This window comes from Ambystoma mexicanum, chromosome 8 (assembly GCF_040938575.1).
Source record: "Ambystoma mexicanum isolate Mex_15411 chromosome 8, UKY_AmexF1_1, whole genome shotgun sequence".
NCBI lineage: Eukaryota > Metazoa > Chordata > Amphibia > Caudata > Ambystomatidae > Ambystoma > Ambystoma mexicanum.
Window position 1 is genome coordinate 1429935627 of NC_090929.1, and position 27552 is coordinate 1429963178.

Here is a 27552-nt window from a genome sequence, read left to right on the forward strand (position 1 = left end):
CAGATACTACAAGGAATATAAATGAGGCAACACCCATCATTTTGTAGAAAATGCACCTACTCCATCAAGCCGGGAGACAGAAAACCACGAGAAAGAGCAGGGTGAAACAAAACAAGCAGACAAAGATCTAGAGAAAAGGTTGGTACAACAATGCAAAAGAGATCAAAAGGTAGGCAGGCCTGCTTCTGGACACAGCAAGAGCAAGACATGAAGAAAGAATTGATCAAAAACAAGACCAAATGCTGGTGGTGAACCTCTCAAAACATGTTTGAGCCCTCAATAGATGGCTATAATATGTGGAGATATCTCGTTTTGTTCTCACAGGCCAGTTCAATTACCTGCAAATCTTTATTGATTACGATAATTGTATAGCAAAGTTAAATTCATCAAGTTCTACAAAAACACCCTAAAAAAACTCTGTGAAGATACAAAGGACTGGTAAAACACATGCAGGTCTCAGACACATGCTTACCCTTCTTGAACACAATTCATTAGATAATCAAAACAGCAATCGTATTAGGGAAATCTCCACTGCTACAGACCCTGCCGCCTCTGAAATTGAAGAATCATCTACAGTAACAGACCTTGACTCCTTTGGGGTGGATGACACTTCAATCAAGAACAATAGGTTAAAATGGAAATCTACCTCCAATTTTACTTTGTCTCCAAATAGCCATATTGAGGTTTTTCGTGAGTTAGTAATTGAGGATCTAAAAAACTTCAAAGAGGATGTATCAATATTAATAAAAACCACTTGACAAATGAGATAATGTAATAGTAATGGATTTAGCAAATACCCATTGGAAAACCAGGAGGGAATTGAAGAACAATGACTACTACAATGTATTAAAGGAGGATCCAACCCATGAAACCAGGAAGAACTTTGATGATAAACTGCATGGAAGGAAGGAGTAAGGGCTCCTGGAATATGAGGAACACATAATCCCATCACGTCTACTTTTTACTTCCTCCCAAAGATTCAAAAGTCCCTTAACAAATCAACAGGATGACACATTGTAGCCTCAAAAGGCTCATTGCTTAAAAGAATACTTCCAACTATGTCGAAACATTCCTGTCCCCTTGCATCGCAATTCTCCCATAATAACTTTGAAACACACTAGATTTTGTTTTTAAAATCAAGAACATTCCTTGAGATACAAAGGCCTTCTCTAATATAACTCAATGTCCAAACTGAGATTGCAATATGGGAACTGTGGGGGATTTGTTAAACTTTATGTTTTTTTGCTCCATGAATAAAACCCCAGGGGACAATTGTAGACCATGCATGTGTACTTTAATGCACCTCCAAATGTTCAATGATCCTTTGATGTGTCATGACGTGGAATCTCAGTTAATGCTTTTAAAATTAGACATAAATGTTGAATTGTTCTTAATATATAATATTTTTTGTCTTTTATGTAGGTCAGGTTCAATTAGATTGAAAAACGTTTTTAAAGTGTTTGTTGACGCTGATTCTGATTTTCTTCATATCTTCAACCATAGTGCAAAGTATATAACGTGTTTGTGCCAGGTCAACCATATTTAGACATAATAGTCACAATTGGATTCTTTCACTTTGTTAAAAAAGTAACATGAGCTATCTGGTTTCATAGTTTGAGAAATGAGTATCTTTTCAGTGTCTTTGGGGGTTGTGTACAACTCTGTTCATGAACATGATCATCACAGAGATGTAGGATGACAACAGTAATGGAAAAGAAGAAAAGTTATACAGGAATGAAAGTATAGTGCACCTGGTACCAACATATGTTATATAATTCCCATGTTACCATGGTGTATTGCAGCAACTGAAACCTTTCAGAAATAAGAAGCCTCTATTTTTTTCAATGATGTCAAGTGTTCTCATGAGAATTCTAATGAGAACGCGAAGCACAACACACTTTAATTGATATTAGAATGGGTGAATGGGATGTTTGCCTTCAGGGTGGATAAAGGAAATATGAAGCTGCAGAAATTAGGAAGATTGAGAGTTTGTGGAGGGACAGGTAAAACTTTATTTTCATTTGTTTTGATCTTTTGAAGAAAAGTTACGTTCTCGTGATCATTAGTTGAGAAACATTATGTTCTCACAAGAATTTGATTTACTTTTTGAAGTTCCTTATGCAAATAAGAACACTGTTAAAATGATATTAGGAGGGGGCTTGTAGCAGTTTGCATTCAGGATTCGATGTGGGGAGACAAAAAGAGTAGGATTTGTGGACATTTAAAGTGAAAATATTTTTATTTTGTGGTGTTTTTACCTGCGTGTCACATGCATTTTAGTCCCAGTCCCTCATGATCGTAAAATGGCCACTGCAAATGGAGTAGCCCATGGGCCTATCATGGGAAAAATGCCATTGTGTGAACATAGAGATGCTATCTATGATGACATGAAAAGAACAACTTTAGTATAAGATGTGGTGTGTGATACAGCATAGTAAAAAAATTGACATTCAGTCAAGAAACTTTAGTTAAGCTACAGGTTGAAACAGTTCGATCCAACTATATCCTTGGAATTCAGTGAAAACGCTTTAGTCGACTTGACGTTAAGATGATAGTCTTTCCACAGCAAAACCCTTGAAATTCGGCAAGCGCTGAAAGCTACGCCACCTCAGCTCTGATCCCCACTATAGCACAGCCATAAGAACACAGATGACAGACACCACCGATGACATCACAGATGACATCACACATTACATCACTTAAGACATCATCTATGGCATCACTGGAAACTAGATCACACTGAATGTTTTACTCTGATTAGTAGTTTCCTGTGATTACATATGTGATGCCATCAGTGATCTCATCTGTGACATCATAAGCGCCGCTCCTCGGACAGGCCCCAAGGCACCGTAAATAGCTACAGTGGCCATGTTACTGCAGTAATAGGTCTTTTGGCCACGGGTACCAATGCTGGTTGCTGTACCTCCACCGTGGCTCCACATACATATCAATCTCCGTTAGAATGTACTGCAGACACACACATTTAGAATATGTTTGTCATACTTATCGAACTAAACCAAGAGAATGTTTTACTTTAACACGTACTTTCCTGTGATATCCTCAGTGATGGCATCTGTGATGTCATCAATGTGCTCATGGGCTGTGCAACAGGGGACTGAGAGTTAGGGTGCCATAGTTTCCAACACTTGCCGAATTTATGGGCTGAATGTGGGTGCTAATGGTGATATAACCCTTGTGGTAAGCTGTCCCTGATGGTAAGGCCGCCACCACTGTCTTTGTTAAGGGACCTTCACTTAGCTCTGGCCCTTAACTTGGCCAGCCGGCTGTTACCGGCAGAGTCAGCCTGCTGCGATGGGATATATCATCTCAATGGGTATGATAACTCTGTTCATAAATATACTTGTAAAAAATCCCACCAGAAATACACAAAAACAGCCGACTTGATGAAGCTTCACAGCTACGCTGTGCAAAATCAATGTATTGTTTCAAAATGTACTCAAGCTCCTTACCCGTGACTTGTGGCATTTACTCTTGCGAGAGGAGAGCCTACCTTTATATGACCTCCAGCATATTCATAGGGATAGCGGCAGTCAATCAAAGCATATTCCTCCACAACTCTGCTGTATTTTCCTATCAGCAAGGCAGCCACCTGACAACACATGAGGAGAGAGATAGGGAGATAGTAGGTTTGTGAAAGTGGGAGCCATTTCAGGCACTGTACACAGCATTGATGTTACATGTCTCACACCCTCACTCCAGTCATAATTTCCCCTGCAAACATGCTACTTGCCATGTGTATTTATTTATAGTTGATTTATAATGTGCCAGCATCGAACAGAGTCACTTCATGACACCAAATTGCATTGATTTCAATTTCTCATATAAACATGCCATTTAGTCGATTAAAATCACAATTCATCTAAAATCTCATCTCTTAATACAGTAGTTAATAAACTCGTAGCAAGAGAGGAAGGAATCTGGATATTGCCATTAATGTGCCCTGGGACCATCTATTGCAAAGATGCTTGAATTGTGGAGAAATTATTGTAGATCTTTAATTCTAACTTACTTACACCCACAAGGGCGCATTACAGACTTCTGCTCATAACATTTATTAATGTGTAATTTTGTCAGAGAACACACGCACAAGCTAAGAAAATTATCGTTTATCCCAACAGCTTTCCAGATATTTGGAAATGGCACACCTTTAAATTGTCCTGGTCATGTGACAAAAAGCACATAGACATACCGCTTTGTGGGACAACGCTTTACACCTAACAACTGTGTCTAATGGTGTTTATCCTTCATCCTTCCACAATATGAGACATCTCCCCCACGCTCATGAACTTAAATCAGACACACACATCATATTTAATTACACAGAGAACCTAGAATCAGAGATATCTGGCCTGTGCAGCCAGTGGCTATTTTAGATCATGTCAAAGACTAAACAGAAACATGCCCACATACTATCATTTAGTTTTTACCTTTCATGAGGCTTTCAAGCCCCTCCTGTGTAGTGTTTCACCAGTGATGGCTACAATTTCAAATAAACCCTCTTTCCATTTGCATGAGCTGGTTGATTCTTTTAAAGGCACGCCACCCAAGACAACCTCACCACCGAGCATCCTTGTTAAAGGGCGGTGGAGCTGAAGACAACATCTGAGGGCCACTGCGCATCTGCCTGGGATGCACCTAGGGTCATGACCTCACCCTCCGGGCAAGCCGAGGTTGTATGACTTTTATAACCTCCCATTACATGGAGGAGTGTTGACGATACCCCAGATAAATACCCATTCTCCTAAACACTCAGGGCCAGCTGTGCTCATTCAGATGCCCTTTTTCCATCCTTTGCAGATTTGCACAAATAAGAGGGCATTTATGTGCATTTAACAGCACATCCCGAATAAACAAACGGGATACATATTTAAATGCGCCAAAAGGAGGGTCATCCCCCTGCGCCTTCTGAAACAGCCGCATGGGGAGACGCAAATCATGACACGGTAATTTCTGTTCTTGTCATGATTTTTTGTAAGTGTGACAGCTGCGGTGTGAACAGCGGCTGTCACACTTGCATTTCCATCCCCCTAAATGGGATGGAGATGTTTTTTCTCTGGAGCATTTCACCGAAACAGGCCCTTCGGTGAAACGATCTCCCAGCTGGGAGCCTGTCATGCATCAGTGTCAGGAGACCATAAGGGGGCAGGACAGCGCATCTTTACGCCACTGTCCAACTCTCCTGAAATGCTCAGGTCCCCTCTGGGAATAAGGTGACATGAGTATGAAAAGACTGTATTCTCTGCTTTCTATTAGCGCCACTATTTGAGAATCTGGCCCTTAGAGACTGCAACCTTGCTTAATATAAAGGGGAAAATGCAAGCCTATTCCTCTGATGAAAGGATACAGCAGCTTGGTGCAAATGTGAAACACAAGCAGTCAGCACCCCTAGTTGGTTAATATCTGAAAAATGCTGTAAACAATAACATTATGCAAATTGTGGATAAAGGGGTCGTTCGACTTATAGGCGACCTGACATTTAAAAGGCCTTTTTATTTTCCTAATCGTGGTTATTGGTCATTACCACCAGGAGATGTGTGAATATCACTGGAATCCTACTATCTGTCCAAATGCCCTCACTGCAAGCCCCCCGTCAAAACACGTGTTAGGAAGTTGGGTATATCTGCTATGAGAGTTTAAGGGGTACAATGTTGAATCCAGATGACATTGATAAAAGCCAAGAAACACACAGCAAAAGCCAAACAAAAGTGAGGTTGGCCTGATACAGGGGAGAGAGTAAGGACTAAGGACCAAAGACCTGCAGGAAGCCTGCCAAAACTGCAAAAGCCTAACACCCATCCCTTGGGGCCGAGTTAAATATTGGTACAGTAAGAGCAGAACGTGAGACCAAAGGGGGCCAGCTTGCAAATGCAGATCTAGAAACTACACAAATCCAAAAAGAGGGATGATTTGGCCAGGTTAGCGTCCACACTAAAAGACTCAGAATTCCCTTCAAATGCCTAAAACGAATTATGACAGTGCACAAACAGGCCAAGTTGTAAAATGCATATCAAAATGAGTGTGATGAACCTGTTACACTAGGTAACACTCATGCAGACTGTGTCAAAACACAATACACAGTGCACAAAATATAGGTGAGGCTGAAATAAAAAATGAAGGTTAGGTTGGTATAATTGTAACCCTTAAGGAGGCAGACCGTCAACAAGAAAAGGTAGCCTTGCAATTCAACTTTGACTGCTTAAAATACAGAATGTAAAAGAATGAGCAGAAGAAGCCCAGCTCCTGACCCCTTGCAAAAGAGGCTTCTAAGGCGGTCATTCAACTATAGACCAAGTGTTTAGACTATGGCACCTGGTCACATCTGGTTACAAAATATACATTAAAGAAGAGAGACGCTGTCCATGCAATCCACAGGAATTACTCTTTCCGCATACGATTTGATCAACCGCTGTGGGAAAACATTATGCATACCAACATTAATCCCTATCTGCTGACGATCATTGAAGAACTGTATGCCAAGTCAATGGCCAAAGTGAGGTATGGTCTTCATGGTGATTTCACAAAGAAAATCAACATCAGGGATAGCCCTGGTGTGCCTGTTGACCCCCACTTTATTCAATCTTTATATCAGTAACATGCCAGACATGTTCTCAGAGATGAGCCCAGATATCCCAAAGATTGGTGAAAGAAGAATCCTGCAGAAGCACCAAATCACAGAAAAAGCTAATCTTCCTGCAAGGTGATCCTATTGACAGTGTAAAGTCATTCACGTATCTTGGCATAACCTTTTATATCTGTTTGGCTGGAAACAACACATCGCAGCCACACCTGAAAGGACAGCAAGAGAAATGTAGGGTATAGCAAGTTTTGCCACATTGTAAGGCTCTAACATGACAAATGTTTACACCGGAAATCCCCAGAGTGAGGATAAATAGAATGCTGTACAATGGCACGGAATTATGGGTAATTCAAGGACACACCAACTCCCTAGCTATTGTACATATGAAATTCTCTAAAAAGTGTCTTCAACTTCCCTAAGCCAACCAGAACCCCCTCTGGGGGGCAGACTGTGGTCCTGGTCATCAACAGAAAGCATCACTGCGCTACACATCTAAGAGGAGCTCTGTTGACACCCATCGATGCATACATACATATTGGTCAGAGCTTATTATAGTAGATAACTGGTCACTTTGCAAAATGATGATATCTACAGATAGGCAGCCTAAGAGAATCACTGTTTTCTTTTTAAAGCAAAGCAAAGTCTTGTGGAATTGAAAGGTATGATGAAATTAAAGTTCAAGATGCAGGTAAAAAAATGGTGGGACACCAAGTTGAGAAAAATAAATGGAATATTTCCCATGGTTGGACATTGACTCATGGGCCAGCAGAGATCCAGCTGTACGTAACACATGTGAACACCATCAAGCAGGGATGGATCTTTTAACTGGTCAGATTCAATTTACTGGACACCAGGCCTCAAAAGAAATAAAAGAGAGACACATTGAAGATGACACATTTGCCTGTAAGGGTGACAATTAAATCATGAGAAATAACATTTCCTCTGAGGTAACTTAGAAAGTGGCTCTTTTTCTATGCCAAGCAAACAAGATCAGGGAGGAAAAGTATGATGGCTCAATAAAACATGCCATCTCAAGCCTGAACTATTTGATCAATTCTACCTCCTTAGACAACACTATGCAGGACAAGAAATTATATAAGGAATTTTAAACAGAAACTCTCATATAAGCATATGAGAAGGACCAAATATGTATTGATAAAATATATGAAGAGAGACAATTAAAAAGACACAACCCCAAAAGGTTAATTCGTGAAGGCGTTCTGTGAAAGGGTTCACAACACAATACCCTTGTGCAGTGTTCAGTAGGTTATCTGTAACAGACATTATTGGTTGCTGAAAGCTACAGATGAAATAGTTATTTTATTCTGCACTTAGGCACTGGTTCCTATGTGCAGTACACAAAGGTCTTTTGGCCAAATGCTAAATACAAATTGAAAGTGAAATGAAAAAATTACACCTAAAGAGAAGAATGTGACGTAGCTAAAGCGGATTTGTACACAGTAAGAGAGGATGCCGGGTATTGCAAGAAAATAATATGGCATTAATAACCCATTCCACGCGCTACACCGGGGGTTAATGGACCGGCAGCCTGAGTTAAAGGTCAGAGTGAAGCGAGGCCGTTTAACAAGGGCACCTGGTCCTTAACCCGGTTATAGCCTGTGGAACAGGTTACTAACACCATTAGCACCCCGGGTTGCCAATCCAGTAACTCAGGGTGCTAATAGCACGGTCCTTTCTATGAAAGAACAGGACCCTTGCAGCGCCCGGTTCATTGATAGAAAATGCTGTTCCAAGATGGGCGCCCCACAAAGATGGAAGGCGGGGCTCCTTGCAGAGCCTCTCTTTCATTTTTTTGGCAGCCGGCAAATTGAGATGGAGAGAAACTATGGCGGCGGGCAGTGCCGACCACAATGATCAGGTAAGTAGGGCTGAGGAGGAGGGATGGGATATTTAAAAAAACAAGGGAGGGAAGATGGGGAGAAGATGATGAGGCGGGTGGGAGAAGCAGCCTGCTGGTTCCATGGTTTCACCCCGCGATCCGCAGAACCTAATTGACTGCTCACCCTCCCCAGGTGCTAATGAACGTTATGGCTAGCTGGAGGGAACTTTCACAAAAAAGGCAGAAAAAGCCCAATTGCTACAAGAAAATATACATATCTAAGCATAAAACGTGTCGAGTATTATTTCCCAAGCTGAGATAAACTTAGGTCAGTGTGAGGATAGAAAAATTCAGTCCATAAATTCAAGACTCAAATAGGCTAAAACAGAAGGACAGACACATCCAACAGTTAGAAAGCCAGACATGGGAGTATGATATAGAAATACACTTTTGCATGCAGGAAATGTAATCCCTTAAAAAAGAAATTATGTTGGCCCAGAACATAACCAGAACATAACCAGCCTTATTAGTGAACAAACCACGCTTTGGAACAGGATTTGTTGCCAGAAATTAGTACTGCAAAGCACCTCCAGGACAAATAAAGAGACGGGCCTCATTACGAGTTGCCCGGTAAAACCGGGTTCATTACCGGCATGCCGGAATGAGCAGGTCCGTGCTCGTATGAACCCGCTAATAGCGGGTGATTACGAGTGCGCGAGCACACGCGTCCCTCCATGCTGCTAGTGGCAATACCACCATGCCGCTAAAGGGCCTCCAACTCCCCTATACCAGCATCGCGGGACCCGCCCACAGCGGTACCGCCTCATACCAACCCCTAAATGCCGGCATGGTAATACCGTGTTCGCCAAAAAACGGACCCGGAAATTACGTCATCGCGCAGGAACGGGAAATGGGCCGGCGGCCATCTTTAAAAACACAATCCATTGCCATCCTCCATAACCACCAGTCGATACTCGGAGAGCACAGTGGAAATCCATAGAGGATGTCAAAGGCTACCAGGAAGACCACCCCCCGGCTGCGTAAACAGCGTTACTCAGACGCAGAGCTCACCATATTAGCGGACACTCTAGCTGCACATGCAGACACAATACAATCCCACGACAAGAAGCGAGAGGTGCAGCAACAAAAGAGGCAAATCTGGCAGGAGGTAGCCCGCAAGGTATCAGCCGTAGGTCCCACCCCGCGCAGTGTGAGGGACTGCAGGAAGCGGTGGGATGACCTCCGGTTGAGGGTACGCAATATCATGGCCACCAATCGGAGGGTGGCCATCGCCACAGGCGGGGATGCCCACCCCCTGCCAAATTGATGCCCTAGAAGGAGACGGCCAGCAGATTCATCAGTCCTGAGTCCATCGAGGGATTATGCGAGATGGAGACGGGTGCGGCATCAACCGCGAAGGAGGTGAGTGACCCTGCAGATCCCTGTAGGGGAGACCATGAAGTAGCACAAGTGAAGTGGTAGAGAGTCTAGGCAAGCCAATGTATGTCCCAACACCCACATGACCATACCCAAATACAGATGGCGGGCCAAACGCTGCCACACTGAAATGCATGCTGAGTGCCCATCCCTTAACCAACACACAGCCAACACACCTGGAGCTTGCCCATGTGATACTTCACACAAACCCAAAATCAACGGCATGCCACCTGCCATGCAGTGAATGCTTACATGCCCCCTCTGAATACCCTGCGTGACACACTTGTAAGACATGAAAGCATGATCAAATGAATAATAAACAGCACCGCCACTGCCATGTCACACCATCACTGATGCCCTGCATCTCTTCTACCCCCCAGGCACTGATGAGGAAGAAGCAACCCAGGAGACAACTGCGAGGGCATCACCCTCACACCGTAAGAAGAGGGCAACCACCACCACCACCACTGCTGGAGACAAGCAGGCCACACCCACACCTGTCCAAGGGGAGTCCCTGGAAGCACCCGCCTCCACTGGGGAAGAACTTGATGCCAGTGTGGAGCCTGAGGGAGACACCGAGGTGACATGCCCGGCCACCCCGAGCCCCGTGCCCACCCCCTCGCCCCAACACCTGCAGTCACCCACCTGCAGTGAAGTTGATCCCTGCCTCTGTGACTGTGACCTACCCACCTCTGAGGAGTCCAGTCCCGAAAATGCCATCCACGTGACTGCACAACCCACCACTCCAGCCCCCTCCAGAACCCTGGAGACACGATTTTCGATGGTGGAGGCCCAACAGGAGGCCATGTTAGACCTACTCCGCCAGTCCATAGCGGACGGGGAGGAAACCAGGCGGGGTATTGCCACAGCAATTGCAGGGACCACAGCGGCCATCGAAGCAAACATCGGCTCGGCTAATGAGGGACTGCCTGGGGGCGGTGACACAGGTGCTGACCTCAATGCTGCTTCATATGCAGCGGCCACGGCTTGCAGGAGGTGTGGAACCTGCCAGCAAATCACCTACTACCTCCACACCAGCTTCATCTGTCCCCACCAGCCCAGTGCGCCACACACGTAGGAGTGCAAGGCACACTGAAATGCCACCTCTGGACAGGAAGACGTCCCGGAAGTAGTGTGGGGGGATAATGGTAGTGGGACTCAAGGTTGGGGATGAACGGGTGCATCTTGTGGAGTCTATGGGGGTGTTGGTGTTTGTTAGGGGGGTCAGGGAGTTTGTTGGGGGGGTCAGGGAGTCTGTTGTGGGAGTCTGGGAGGGGGGAGTGGGCACATTTTTGCTGTTGTAAATAATACACACGTTGTGATAAGAAAGATCCATGGCTGGACATTGTTATTTTTGTGTGCATCCATTTAATATGGTACGGTGTTCAGTGCCCAACTCACAACATTCCCTGTGTGCATGTCCACATTGGCCCAGTGTCTGACTGACACAAGTCTTTCATAGTCCCTGTGTTTCAGAAGTATTCGTGAATTAGTGCTTGGCGTACAGCATGGCCATCCCGTGCATCACGTACTGGCAAGGGGGCTCCTTCGCCTCCGTCTCCATCCCCTTCATCCTCACTCAGCCCATGCATGTCAATGTCAGGTGGCAGTGGTACATTCCTTCGAACGCACATGTTGTGCAGCATGACACAGGCCATGGTGATCTTTGCCACCTTCTCGGGCCTATATAGGAGTGCCCCACCAGACCTGCTTATGCAGCGGAACCGCGCCTTCAGCAGGCCAAAGGTCTGCTCAATCACAACACGGGTACGAGTGTGCACACGATTGTACTCCTCTTCATGGCTGTTCTGCGGGTTCCGCACAGAGGTAAGTAGCCACGGCCTCAAGGGATATCCCCCATCACCTGCAAGCAGATACAAATAGGTGTGTGTCACACAGAACTGCCACCTTCAGGGAGCACAGTCATGGCAGCAGCTACTTGGTGTGGGCATGCACATGTCCCTGTACGTGTACAAAATAGTCACCCAGATGCAATGTATACTGTAATGAGGTGTGGTACACTGGATGGGGTTCAATAGATGATGCTGGGTGTAATCATGCATGCATTGGCAGATGTGCTTTGGTAGTGCACAAATGTTTGGCATCCAAATCATGCTGTATATTCTTTAATATGCATGGTCACACTCGCCGCATTGCCACAGTTGCTATCCTATTCATTCATGCATTGCTTGCAATAACGATGGTGCCCTGGTTGTGCTTCTTACTTGTTGTCATCCATCTGCAATATTTGTGATAAGTGGCCCAGTGATGTGTTGTGTTCTGTTTTGCTGGTTTAGGGGAGGAGTGTTAGCTCTGCATGCATTCTCCACTCACTGGCTAGTGCAACCCAGGTGCACTATTCCCCCCCCCTTTCCCACCCAGGTGCGGTAGGACCCCCCTTCTCCATCCGCACACATCAGTACCCCACTGCATGGACATGGGCCTGTTGTGCAACTCACCGAGCAGCCAGGCACATGGTCCAGCATGTCGCTCCATGTGACGGTGTAGCGTTGAGTTGCGCAGTACCATTGCATCATGTGTGGATCCAGGAAATTGGGCGCAGGAATGGGTGATGATCTTGCTGGAGTCACATACAATTTGCACATTGATGGAGTGGTATTGCTTGCGATTGCGGTACACCAGCTCTATGGCATGGGGGACTACCAATTCCACATGGGTGCAGTCGATGGCACCAACACAATTGGGCATGCCTGCCAGAGCATGGAAGCCTACTTTGGTTTCGGCTATCTCCTGGGCATTCCGTGGTAGGGATATGTGGGTGCTTGCGTGCTTCAGGAGGGCATCCAGCACTTGGTTCAGCATGCGTGAGAATAGTGGTTGTGAAATGCCATGCAGCTGGCCCACTGTGTGTTGGTAGGTGCCTGTGGCCAGGAAGTGTAGCACAGACACCACCTTTAGTAATGGGGGGATGGCAGTGCGTATTTGTATGTGGCTGGCAATGTCGTTCTGTATCATGTCCACTATGGTGGTGATGGTGTCACGGTCCAACCGGTACAGGGTGTGGATCTGCTCAGGGTTTAGGTTGACTGGGCTGGGTCTGGTGCGAGGGATTGGTGGCTGCCTACGAGGCGCTGGTGGCTGCGCTGGTGGTAATTGCTGACCCTGTCTCACCCTCCTTCTCCTCCTGAGTCTCCTCTGTGCTGCCTGTTCTTGCTGCTGTAGTTGTTGTTGTTGTTGCTGTTGTTGCTGTAGTTGTAGCAGTATAGGCATGTCCTCCTGTGCCATGATTGCAAATGCTAGTGGTAGCATTTTGGTGTAGGAAGGGGTGTGGTGTGTAGGTGTGCTCCTTTTGTACTGGGCCACTCTACATTGCCTACACCTGTGGGGGGGTTGTGGTGTGTGGGTGTGCTCAGTTCATACTGGCACAGCCTCCATTGACTCCACCTGTGGGGATTGTGTGCACCTGTGGCAGCTGCCTTGTATCTTGGTTGCTGTTTGCGGGTGGTCCGCGATGCCTGTTTTGCCGGCATCATGCAGCCCGTTATTATCGGGTTCGCGATGCCGGTATTTGCATGTTTGCGTGGGTTGTAATTGGCACCTATTACCGGCATGCCAGTATTTCCTGCATGAAGAGGCGCGTGTACGCGCATATGCCGCTATTTGCGGCACAGTAAATAACGGTGCCGTTAATACCGAGGTTTGTGGGTCAGAATGCTACGGAACGTTAAATGATGCCGGTATTTACATACCGGCATCATTTTTCCCTTACCGGCATACCTCGTAATGAGGCCCAACACTAACCTCTAGAAAATTCTCCCAAACCACATGGAGAACAGTACCCATAGAGAGAAAAGAAATGTTCAGATCAAAGTCTGTGCAACCTAGGCATCTCCTTTTACCCCCAAATCCTTCCGCCATCCTACCTGAGAGACCTTTGCTCCCCGACGAGACAGCTAAATAGGCGTATCAAAAAATAGTCCAAAGGTGCCCCTCTGCGAGAATGAACACAGCCCATTAAGCAACTCCCTATGAGAAGTGGACAGGAGACGTGGGCAGAATTCAAGAGTAGAGAAGTAGGAGGAACACAAGCAGTTCCTAGTGCAAAGAAAGGCATTACTACAATTAGGAAATGAGGAATAGGAAAACAGGCTCACCATTGACGAAAGGAGGAGCTGTCATGAATGCAGGTGTGGAAAAATAGAGATGGCACACCGAAGACACACATTTCCAATGGAACGGAGAATTGTAGCTTTTGTAACAATTTGGAGGATCCAGACACTTGGAAGCACCTCATAATCTACTGCCCACTTGTATTGCCCACACGAGCACTGATATTGAAGAAATGTGTGCACTCCCAGTCATTCGTGGAACGCAAGTATCTGTGGCAGAGATATCTAGTGGGGAAAATCAATTTCTCTATCCTTAGCACTGATTAGTTTTCGAAAAGATCTGAAATCTGGAGGATTGAAAAAGTAGCCAGTCATGTTTATGGAATGTTATATCTGCATTTGTTATATGTGGCAATTAGATTTTCATCTATTGTTATTGTGAAGATTGTGTAAGATGCACTTCATTTATATTGTTTTTCTTATGGTCTTTTTGTATTTGCTACCCATCTCTAATTTTTGCTGCGTAAAAATGTTTGTAATGGTAATATTTTGTTAAGGTTGAATTTTTTCAACCAAAATACAATAACAAAAAATAGAAGGGAGAATAGAGTGTCTTAGGAAACATATTATGGCTCTTTCAATCAAGAAAGGCATTAAAAGGAGGAATAAAAAAGATGGGAATCGGAGAGCTTTGACATGGAGGAGCATTTCTGGATGAAGTTAGATAGGAATTAAAACCCGAAAATGACATGGCGTTTTGACACAGACTCGTGTAAGCAAGGACACACGATTTGTGGCCTAACTACCCCTCGCACAAAAAGGGATCCTATTCCATAGATGACCGCCTGGATTTATACGAAGGTCTACTGCTTACATTAGTAGGTGCGAGGCTATATCATTTTTCCACTCACTACAGCACATTCTTTCAGGCAACTAGAAGCAGGTAAATATGGCACCTAATGGCAGTACAGGGACACAATAAGACGAACATTCTCAGGATACAGAAATCCTCATGAGGCGTGTGACGAGGTCCCCAATTGGGAATAGCTGGGGGTCACAGAACCCTCCAGGTCACCTCTGCAGCACTCCTTCCAGGGAACAGCTGGCAGTCACATGACTCACACGATAGCAGACACTCCACACTAAAGGACCACGCCCTCCATTAGCCAGGCCACACAGAATGATACAGTAGAGCTGGAAGAGGATGACTATATCTGCCATAATCCCAATGCTTGCCTGAAGAAAACCCGGATCTGCAAACCACTTTCATTGTCAGCTGGACAGGGAAACTGAAGGGGAGATTGGGCCAACCCACAGAGGTGCTTTCCAAGCACCAGTGAAGTGTCTACGGAGAAACCCACAATCCCCGTTCACAGGAGTGGAGAAAGGGCACTCCCTCCCATTCTTAATATCAATGGAATGTCAGCCTCTCTCTCTCGCCAAATGAGTTGCTAAGATTTAAACTGACCTCAGAAAAATGGGAAAGGGATAAACCCAGCATCAGAGATGTAAAGACCATTTTAGCAACATACAGAGAGTGATAGCTGAAAGCATCAGGCAGACAGAAAGAGGCATGGAAGACCGGTGAAAATTAAAAAGGCCACGCCACCTCCTATAAACTCTGTCTCATTAAGTCCATCCCCACTAAAACATGCAGGAAAGAAGCTTCTGCAGATAAGCAAAATGGAACCCTCCCCTACATTCACAGTTGAAGTCTGTTGTCTTCAAGATCAACCCATGTCATTCATATAGACCTTTACATAGAACATTTCTTAAATATAATTATTATGACTCAATCGAAATTGGTACTCATTTTATCAACCTCAGAAGGATGAAAGGCTGAGTCGACCTTGCCAGGATTCAAGCCTGCAACCTGCAGATCACACACAGATCATAGCAGCAAGTGCTAAACCCGCAGAGCTATCTTACTGGCATAATATTACCAGAATGGTACGGCCAATATAAAAGCAGCTGCAAATCGAGTAATTTTGTGAGTTGCTAGAGAAGAGAGCAGATAACACTTGGAGAATATTGGAGACAGAGAAGGGTGGAGAAGAAAGGATGAGCCTGAAGGAGTGTGGTGGAAAACTGGTAACATCTTAGAGAGGAGAAGGTGGTGGAGGGAGAGAGCTGGTGTGGAGTAGAAAGAAGGAGATTAGGGAGAAAGAATTGGAGGGAGAAAGATTAACATCAAGTGGGTTGAGATGGTTAAGGGAAGACAAGGAATTGAGGAAGGCTTAACAGCAAGAGAACTGTTGGATTAGAGACCCAAGCTATCAGAGGTGGTTGTGGAACTTAAGGAGGAGGTGGGAGACCTGTTGGAGGAGGTTGGAGAGTTTAAGGAGGAGGTGGCAGTATTGTCAGAGGTGTTGTTAAAGTCAAGGAGAAGGATGGGGGAGGTTGGCAAGTTCTTAGAGAGGCACAGCTCCACCTCACTGATGAGGCTCGACTAGGTAGAAACACATGTCTGGGGTTGCTGTTGGTACTCATGGTCAGAAGAGAATTGCCTAGCATTTCGGTGCTGGACTGCCCCTGGGCAGGACAAAGACTGATATGCTGGGATATTTCTCCTCTGCGAAAGGGACAGTGAGCTAAAGACTTGGTTGAGTCTCTCCCGTGGCCATCCACCCAAGAACAGGTAAATGGGCTGTGTTTGTGCCGGTAGAGGGACTCCCAGAACCCCCCTTGATTTGCATATTAAGAAACTTTGGGTTTCACCCTAAGTTACCAGGGGAATCCAGACGTGGACCCCTTGCTCAATGTTCTTAAAGAGGCACAACACCACCTCAGTGATGAGGCCCGACTAGGCCGAAACACATGTCTGGGGTTGCTGTTGGTACTCTTGCTCAGAGGAGAATTGCCTAGCATTTTGTTGCTGGACTGCCCCTGGGCAGGACAATGACTGATATGCAGGGATATTTCTCCTCTGCGAAATGGACACGGAGCTAAAGACTTGGTTGAGACTCTCCAGGGGGCCATCCATCCAAGAACAGGTTAATGGGCCGTGTTCATGCTGGTAGAGTGACTTCCAGAACCACCCTTGTTTTGCAAGTTAAAGGAGGAGGTTGGGGAATTTAAACAGGAGGTGAGAAGAATGATGGAGGAGGTAGAACAGTAAAAAGGAGGGGTGTGACATCAGGTAGGTGAAAGGAGTTGCAGGAGAGATTTGTTGTTGGAGGGGTATGTTTCATGAAGGAACCAAAAGTTGATGGAAATTACTGAAAGAGGAGGTACAAAACTGGAGCAAACCCAGAAGGAGAGGCACTGGGTTAAGGGTGAGTGCCATATATTGAGGGGATGAGCTCACATTGGGAGTCGGTACAAGCCTGTGGTGTGGTGACAAAGAGGGCAAGAACAACAGAGGATCTAGAGAATTTGGTAGATAGGGGGACCCTAGGGTTGAGCCTGCCAGCCAGCCACCCACACTCTGATACCCTGTAAACCTTGCCCATTCAGATCAGCAGGCCTGAAGCAAGGATCAGGTAGATTCCATACCATTTGTAAAGACAACAGGGGAGGACTTTATAAGGGATGTGGGACCTCTGCAAGCAAACCCACAATTAGAACCCTACTAAAAGTGGACACTGACTCCAGCGGGGATCAGCCCAATTGCCTGGGAGAGACATGTGATTTATCTTTTATCCATATTGTTTGTTATTTTGGCCACAAGCTGTACACAATCCCAAATAAAACTCCTTCATACACTTTATATTGGTCTCAATATTGTCTGTGGGTCCACCAGGACACCGTGATTGGCCCTAAAAATATTCAATAATCTTGGCTGCGGCTCTGAGACATTTCCCTGAGATTATGCTCAAGCTTTGAATTGTGAATTTTCTCAGGCCTGATCCGTGTAAATTCTGCACTGACGGTGCAGAATTCAAAAGGGCTTTTTACTTTGGCCTTCTGGGGTACATTATGATGCAGCCCACCAGAGATTTTAATGAGAAAGGTTTGCTTGAGTGGATCGTACCCAATGCCACAATTGTGTAGGAAGTGAAAAAGGCAACTGGGCACAAATGCACGCCTCAAGTCACTACAAAAATGTCAGTCTTCAGTTGCAATCCAGACCTTAGGCTGGAAGTAGGGCACACCAAAACATTTTTGGAGGTTGTGAAAAGGCAAGTGAGTGGGAGAAAACCCCCACTTAACAACCAGGGACAGACAAAGCTAGTGACAAAGCTAGGAACGGACAAAGCTACTGGTAACAAGAGCAGAATAGACACCCTAACCCTTTACAAAAACAAGAGGACCCTCCCCTCAACAGCCACAAAATCTAGAAGAGGAACCTGATGAAAAAAAAAAACAAGACTGAACCTAGAAGAGCTTTTCGACGACACAGACACAACTGTACCAATGCCTCAACTAGAGATCGACTTGGAAGGAAATCTAAAAACCAGCCCGAAGACAACGCTGACAATAAATCACAAAGCAAACTATACCTTAAAAATCCTCTGCAACTTAATAAGCGCAAGATCCATGTCAAAGCACTCAACAGAGACCTTTGAACTTCTCTGGGATAACGGTATCAACATCCTATTCATCACAGAAACATGGCTGGATAACAACTACAAAATCACACTCCAAAGCTGCCTCCCCACCAACTTCAAATGCCTTCAGCTAAACAGGAAAAATAAAAAAGGTTGAGGCCTCGCAATAACTTTCAAAGATCACCTGAAAGTAAAAACAGATGAACCTCTAAACATCGTGAACTGCAAATCCATGGTCATACACCTATCGGCGAATCCAAAAATACAGACCACCGACATACAATGCAACTTTCGTTGAAAACTTCATAGAAGCCATCACCAACATAGCCATCCAACAAGAGCATCTGATAACCCAGAGGGACTTCGACATTTGGTTCGAAGAAAAACACGCCAACTCTCACAACTCACTAATCTGGCAGATAACCATGAAACTACAACAGCTGGTCAAAGGGGCAACACACTCGGTAGGACACACCCTTTATGCAATCTTCGCCAAGAAAAAACGTATCCCCACTGCACCACCGATACAGAAACTTTGCAGCGATCATCTCATCATTCTTTGATAGACGCTGGCCTCATCCATTTCCTTTCTTCTCCTGCTGTTCCCTCTGTCCCCTCCACAGCTTCCTTGCCCCCCTGCTGTCTCCTCCTTGGCTACCCTGCCCTCTCCTCCTTCCACTTCTGCCCCCCCCTTGGGTTGCTTCCACACCTCCGCACGACATACCTCTAATTTGCACCCCTCCCCGGAAGTCGTCCAAGGACAGCAATCTTCTCCATATTGCCACTCTAAACTCTCGTCCTGCTGTCAAACACTCCTCTGACATCTGCTGCCTCCTGGAGGAACTTGACCTCAATGTCCTTGGTCCCACTAAGACATGGTTCACGGCCAGCTCTATCACAAGCTTTGACACTCTCCTCCCTGATGGTTACAAGATCCTGTCCGCTCCTAGATCCAACCGTTACGGAGTGGGTTTAGCCCTAATCTACCCTGAGTGGATTCCTACCTCTGTCATTCCTACTCAGGCCTACTCCTCTTTTGAATGCCTCGTCTGCAGGCTCTCTCTCTCTCTCCTAGCCATTCCCTTACTGTGGCTACCATGTATCGGCCTCCTGGTCAGATGTCCGCCTTCCTCTCTGAATGGGCGGACCTCTCCACTTCACTCCTGGTTTCAACCACTCAACTTCTCCTTCTTGGAGACTTCAACATCCACCTGGATGCTTCCTGTGTTTCCACTGGAATCTTTCCGGACCTCTGCAGATCTCTCTCACTCTCTATTCAGTTATCTGACCCATGAAGCATGTGTCAGTTGAGGCTTTTGCCGCCACGTTCTCACTCCCCCTACCCCCTTGGCTGACTCACACCCTAACACAGCCCTTTCCATGTTCCATGCTGCTATGTGTGCCACTCTCGATGTTCTTGCCCCTGTCATGAGGATCCGCTTGAAGTCCAAAGCCAAGTGCAACTCCTGGTACGACTCAGACCTCGTCACCCTTAAACGCATGTGTAGGGTGGCTGAGAGGAAATGGCATGCTTCTGGTACATCCTCTGACAAACTGGCCTGCCGCCTGCTCCAAAGGCAATAGCGGCTCTCTGTCCACACCAAGAAGAGAGCCCACATCCAAGCCCGCATCTCTGTGGCATCTAAGAACTTGGCTGAAGTGTTTAAAATCTGCAAGGAGCTGGCCAATCCTGCTGCAGTCTCTACCTCTCGTGTCCCCTGCCAGGCCTTCTGGATGACCCTGGCTTCTCATTTAATCTCTAAAACTCAGGACATCCTGTCCTCTCTCTCTTCCTCTCCCCCTCTTCCCTCTATCCCCTGCTCTTCGTCTGGCCCTTCTGCGGCCACCTCTCCTCCCTCCTTCTCTGCCTTTCCCCTGTTCTCCTTAGACAAGGTTTCTAGACAAGTCCGATCTATGAAGGTCTCGTCAAAACAGGTTCACCCCTGTTCCTCCAAAACCATCAAGGACTACATTGACACCCTGGCTCCTGCTCTGGCTGATTTCTGCAACCACTCCTTCACCACTGGAGTCTTCCCCTCCCCCTGAAGCACTCCCTTGTGCACCCTCTTCTTAAGAAACCCTCTGCCGACCCCTCTTGCCCGACTAACTATCATTAATCTCCATCACTCCTTTCCTGGGCAAACTCCTTGAAAAGCTGCCCATCTCCCAGCTTAATCTTCACACTGAATCTTTTGGTTGTCTCCATGACCATCAGTCTGGCTTCAGAGCTGCCAGAAGCACGGAAACTACTCTTCTGAACATCCATGAATACCTGCTCTCCAACCTCGACTCCAACACCCCCTGTGACCTCATCTTACTTGATCTCTCTTCTGCCTTTGACACGGTCAACCATGCCATCCTGCTCAACCGTCTTCGTGATAACCTGGGTATCACCAATGAGGCCTTGGCTTGGCTGACCTGCTTCCTCTACGATCAACCCTCCCAAGTCAAACTTGGGTCCTTGCTCTCCTCTATCTCTATCTCTACCTGTGGTGTTGCCAGGGGTCTGACCTCTCTCCCTGGCTGTTCAACCAATACCTGGCACTTCTTGCCCACCGCATTGCTGCTCCCTGCCCCAACTTTCAGTGCTTTGCAGATGACACTAAACTCATTTTCAGGCTCCCTTCCGCCACTTCTTCTCCTTCTATCATCTCTGACTGTGTGCTATCCAGGAGTGGTGTGTCGCCAATGATCTCTGCCTTAATGCCAGTAAGACCGAGATTCTGCTCACTGGCACACCTGCTCCCTCCTTTCCTGTCACTCTCTGGCCGGCCTCCCTTGGCCCTCTTCCTGTTCCCACCTGTGAGGCTAAAATACTTGGGGTCATCTTTGATTCCACACTTTCCTTCTCTCCTCACATCTCTGACGTCTCTAAGAAGTCATACTACCAGCTGCACCTCCTGAGAGGTATTCTTCCTTTCCTTTCCTTCCCCCAGAAGCCCACTGTCTCCAGAGCTCTGGTTCTCTCTAGGCTGGACTACTGCAACAGCCTCTTTCTAAATCTGCCTGCCTCTACTCTCTGCCATCTTCAACTCATCCAAAACAGGACTGCAAGACTTGTCCTTGGCCTCAAGCCCAGGGATCGTATCCCTCCAGGACTGAAATCTCCGCACTGGCTCCCAGTGGCAGCGAGGATTACGTTCAAAACCCTCTGCATTGTCCACAGGCCTTCTGGGGTCTGGGACCTCAATACCTTCAACTCGCTTTTCCTAAATATGATCCTTCTCGAGCTCTTCATCCACCTCCAACTCCCTCAGAGTCAGTCGCTTCTCCAAGCAGCGAGTTGGTGGTAGATCTCTTTCTTCTGCTGGGGCCTCCCTCTGGAAAAGCCTCCCGGCCTCTCTGAAACTTGAGGAGAACCATCTTTGGTTCCGGAAGCACCTCAAGACCTTCCTCTTTGCTTCTGCTTTCTCTCCTCCTGCTGATCTCCTGGCTGAATCTGAAACTGCACTGGTTACCTGGCTACCCGCTGATCTCAGGCCCAGGTCCCATCCCCGCCAGTTGCACACCTGCACTGCCCCTCTGGCAACCCTTACACTCTGGGACTGTTCTGTATCCCTATAACCCGACTAGCACTTGACACCTGATGTCTGCACTTAACCCTGCACTTTCCACCTGCTGGCCGCACTTTTAAATATTGTCTTTATTTATTTTACTGTGTCCTATGTACTACAGTGTCTCCTCGCCTTTTCCCTTAGCACTTTTCCCCTTTCCCCCACTCTGCACGTGCGCGATCTCAATGTCATCTGGCCTAGTAGGATCGCTGTCTCTGTCTTCCCTCTGTTTCCCCTCCTTTGCCTTGTTGCGCCCTGAAACACTTGTGTATAGACGCGTTATAAATGCCATATCATATCATATCATATCATATCATATCATATCATATCATTCCATTCGTGATCACACTACCAACCAAAGTCAGCATCCAGCCCCTCAAACTCCCAACCACCACAAAAAGAAACTGGAAAACCGTCAAAGCAAGGAACCTAATAGAACAACTGGAGATGACCAAACCTTCAACAGCAGAACTGGAGAAGGCAGACCTGGATGGGAAAGTGGAGCTACTCCACAAATGGATTTCTGATACAATAGAAAACATCTCCCCGGAAAAACCATTTACCCCCTCAAGAAAAAGAGCGATGGCAAAATGGTTCACCCCACTATTAAGCACCATGAAAAAGAACAACAAGAAGCTGGAATTAGAATGGAGGAAAGAATACAACCAAGATAAGAAAACCCAGTTCCCGAGACAAATCCAATCGTATAAGAAGGAAATTCAAAAGGCAAAGAAAATGTATTATGATGACAGAATCAGCATGCCACCAACACACAAAAAGAAATGTTCAACATCATAAACGAAATGAGAAACCCACCATGTTGCAACACCACTCCAATACCCTCACAGAAACTTTGCAAAAACCTGGCACACAATTTCAAAAACAAAATCAACAACATCCGACAAATCATACAAAACAAACCAACCAATACTAACACTCAACCAACCCGACCTGACGAGGAGCCACAGCATAAACTCCAAACCTTCCCGTAAATATCAGCAGAAACATTTGTCAAGCTGGTAAAACTCAGCAAGAAAGCAGGATCACCCATGGATCCCTGTCCCCCTGAAATCTACAAATCTATCCTCGTACAAGGAACGCCATCAGAATATTGCAGAAACCTATTGAATCTGTCGCTATCAACAGGGACTGTTTCACGATCCTTCAAATCAGCATATAATAAACCACTTCTGAAAAAAACGTGTGGCGATGTGGAAGACCTCTCCAACTACAGACCAATTTCAAACATTCCCTACCAGGCAACACTCCTAGAAACATACATATACAAACTAACCCAAGAACACATAGAAAAACATCAGTTGCTAGACCAAGCACAAGTCGGCTTCAGACCCGCAAGAGGAACAGAATCGGCAGTAGTATCCATCTGGGACGACCTAAAAACAAACGCAGACTCCAACACAACCTCAGCTCTGATTCTGCTCGACCTCTCAGCAGCTTTCGACACAGTTAGCCATGACACCCTAATCAAAAGATTCGAAGATATAGGTATAACGGACCTGGCACTACTCTGGATTAAACCATTCCCAGCAGACAGAACAGAAACCGTATGGATAAAACCCTTCAAAACTATCCCACAAGTTAACAACTGTGGAGTACCACAAGGATCCTCACTATCACCATTATACTTCAACATCTGCCAGACTCTGTTCATCAGGATTTTCAAAAAATACAACATTATGTGCTACAACTATGCAGACGACACTCAAATCATCTACAAAGTCGAAGATACACAATTCAATCACTCAACCCTAGTAGAATGTCTAAAAGAAATCTATGATTGAATGAATGCCAACAACTTAAAAATCAACCCAGGAAAGACAGAAATCATGATTATATCCAAAAACCAAGAGAACAACACCTACATTTCCTAGCCGTCTGAACTGGGAACTGTGCATACACCATCTAAGGTAGTGAAAAACCTGGGAGTCCGAATGGACAACGCTGTAACCTTTGAACTACAAGTAAACGTGATAATTAAGAAATGCTTCTTCCTCCTTCACTCAACAAGAAGAATCCTACCTTTCCTCTCCTTCACCCACAAAACACTGATAATCGTCGCCCTCATCATGTCAAGAATTGACTAAGCAAACAACCTCTACCTCGGGATGCCGGAACACCTCCTGAAGAAATGACAACGCATCCAAAATGCAGCAGATAGACTCCTCCTCAAACTATCCAGAAGAGACCATATCACTCCAGTGCTAAAAATGCTACATTGGTTTCCAATCAAACACCGTATCACATTCAAAATAATGTGCATAACACACAAGGCAATCAGCGGACAGGGAGCAGAATTCCTACAAAAGAAAATAACAATCTACAAGTCAACAAGACTCCTCAGATCAAGCAATGAAACCCGCCTGGAACCAAAACCATACGCCAGGAAAAAACCAGGGTATTCCTTTTTCTCTCACCTAGCTGCAAAAACCTGGAACAACCTCCCAAAAGAAATAAGCAACACCAAAGACCACATAAAATTAAGAAAGCTTCTAAAACCTGGCTCTTCCACACCTCGGAACCAAACTGAAACAACTGAAACAATCGTACAAACTGACAGAATATATGATGGTACAGATAACACCTAGGACTGACTAAGGGAAACCCCTACAAGGACAAGAGAGATGTTGCGAGGTGAAACAGAATGCGAGTGACAACTCCATGAGGACAGAACAATAGCAAACATGCCTAACACTTCCAACAACCTTACCCATTCAGAATGGGAGTAGTGTACGGGCATAGTTCGCAAGTGAATCGATCCCAAAGGACTAGGTTGCAGCAACTAGAAACTGGGGTGAAGGGGGTGGCCAAATACAAAGATGGAAACACAAAGAGTAGCAGATTTAGCATAATGACATCCGTCTCTAAATCAAGAAGGAGACACAATAGGAGTGTGCATTTCTCCTAACAACAAGGTTACTAACCAACCCCAAAAACTACTAAAACCCTCACGACTCCTCACACACCTCTCACACTCTTACCCAAACACAATCACACCTCTTAAAAGTCCAGCAACCCGCACGCACTTCACCACACCGCAACAAACACCACACAACAGCACATGACAGACTCATAACCGAATACCACACCAATATGCTTGGCGAACTTTGTTAACCGAACTGAAGCTGCCAACAGTACTTCACAGCTCCCTTGCTCTTCTCCAAACTTTGTCCTACTAACACGCCTAACCTACCCCCTTCAGTTTCAGATCTGCCAGAGTGCCAGGGGACCACTCCGGTGGTGATAGTGCGCGGTACAAATATCCTTTAACATTAACATTAACATACCAAAATGCACCCTAACAAATCTCCAATCGTGATTTTTATGTGCATCCCAGGTATTTTGGAATGGACCAATAGTTGAGTACATGCACGTGCACATGGCTGAAAGATGAGACTAAAATGCACTGACTTATTACATTCACAATGCCGGAGCCATAGCGCCAGTCAAGTATTCAATCAATACCCCCCCCCCTACTCTGGAGGGATTCCAGAATCCACCTAGAACAAATCGGAATCCTAGTTCATGGCCTCAAACACAGGAGGACAGTACAATTTCAACCAGTATCAGATGGGGTTCTAAAATGACCCTAATTCACCTCCAACCACAGGAATATTTTCCCCAGGAAAGATTCCTAAAAAGAAGCCCTCCAAGGCACTATGCAATTGAGGTTAGGGATTCAGCCTTGGTGAGAAAAGTAAGATGCCTACCAATCTACAGCAAATGAGGAGACTGTCGTGAGTGATGAATGATTCCTCGTCCAGTAATGCTCCCAAATGGTAACAAGGCAAAAGATTTGCTGCAGGAAACATCAAAGGAAAGATGTAAGTCAAAGTTGGAAGAAAGCGTTTGCCTGCAACCTCATACTCACAATGACGTGCATACGCGGGGAGAAAATGCAGGTAAAAAAATGTTGTTCTCCGCCAGGAAAATATCAACAAAAGGAGTGTCACTGGAGTGTCACTGGTTACTTTGGGCTAAAACGAATCATACAACTTGCAAGACAGGAGAAAAAGGCCCTCAAAAGGCCTACACTGAAACAGTGAAAAGGAATCTTTTTTTAAAAAAATGTCATGTTCCAAGAGCGGTCTACATCTTGATTGTATTTTATAGACACATTCTGTGCAATCCGAAAAAGAAATCAGTTGCTGCAGGTGGCGTGGTCCCCAAACTGGCTGATACTTGACAATTAAGTGTACACATTCAAAATAAAAAGACATGAACGATGATAAAATACACGATGTCAATATTTCAACAAATAGATTGGGCCTCATTCCGAGTATGGCGGTAAGGGATAGCGGCCACCGCTAACGAGAGCGGTGGCGGTAATCCCTTACCGCCATACTCCAAGTTCCCTTTGCGCCATGGAGGTTTTAACACCTGCTTTTAGCAGGTGTTAAAAACCATGGCGCTAAGGGACCTTGATGTTAATTACGCCACCGTAATTTACGGTGGCGTAATTAACGCCTTCCCCACTCCCATTATGCCCTATGGGGCAAGAATGGGAATGGGGAAGGGTAAATGGGGATTGGGGAATTACCGCCCCGCCAACCTTGGAATGGGGCGGTAATTCCGCCATCCACCAGGGCGCTGCCGGTCCGGGTACGGCGTCAACCAAGGCGTTAATAGCGCCATTGGTTAGCGCCGTACTCGGAATGAGGCCCATTGTGTTATAAAAACCAACGTTATTCAGAACTCTCGTTTTCTGTGTACGTCATCAGTAAAATAGTCTGATAGTTAGTTCAGCCGATAGAGAGGACACCCACAAAATTCAAGTTCAACCATTACCAGGCCCTCTACAGAATTTTGAAGGACAACAAATCACACACTTTTATACACTTATCGGAACCACAGAGCTAGAACCCAACGGGGAGTGGAGACGTTCCCTGATGGCCATTATTCTTCATAGACAAAGGCCAAGCCCCAATTCAATGGTCCTTGCCAGTCTGGATGTTACCTCAGGATACTGGTGCAACCTGTGGAGTAGGCAAACCAATATAAACTTGCATTTACCTTTCAGAATATAACTCCTTTCAGGTACATTAATGGCGGGAACCATTTGAACATCTTCCGCCACATGGCTATTGCAGATGCTGCTGAGGGGAGAAACTGAACTTATGTTCATGACATTCTGAATAAATCTCAGACTATAGTAGATCACTTTGTAGAAACCAGACACGTGTTCACCCAACTGCATGACATGGGGTATATTAACATCTCCAGAAAGCCAATCACGTAGGATGAGGGTTAACATTTGAGGACATGAAATTAAACCCAAAGGGCCTAACCTTTAGTAGAAAAAGATAGAATCCCTATTCAATCTTTTGCAGGAAGACCCCTGCACATTGCAGGAACTTACAACTGTATTGAGGACGACTCACTACAGTAGAAAGTTTATTGAGAATTATGCAGAGATTACACAGCTCCTGGTAAAATGATGGAGAAAAGAGGCCCCGGAGGTATGGAGAGAGGCTCAATCAGGCATTCATTTATCTGAAACAGTCTTTCTGAAGCATCATCTTGCCGGACCTATAACCAAAGAACA

General features: G+C 45.7%; 1 protein-coding gene across 1 annotated transcript in view; it reads right to left on the bottom strand.

Annotated features, from left to right (window-relative positions):
• Positions 1-27552, bottom strand: part of LOC138473082 (M-phase inducer phosphatase 1-A-like) — a 403086-nt gene that overhangs the window by 77018 nt on the left and 298516 nt on the right. Inside the window, exon 9 of the mRNA XM_069611581.1 lies at positions 3512-3610. Coding sequence (XP_069467682.1) covers positions 3512-3610 — 99 coding nt within the window. The remainder of the gene's footprint in view (positions 1-3511; positions 3611-27552) is intronic.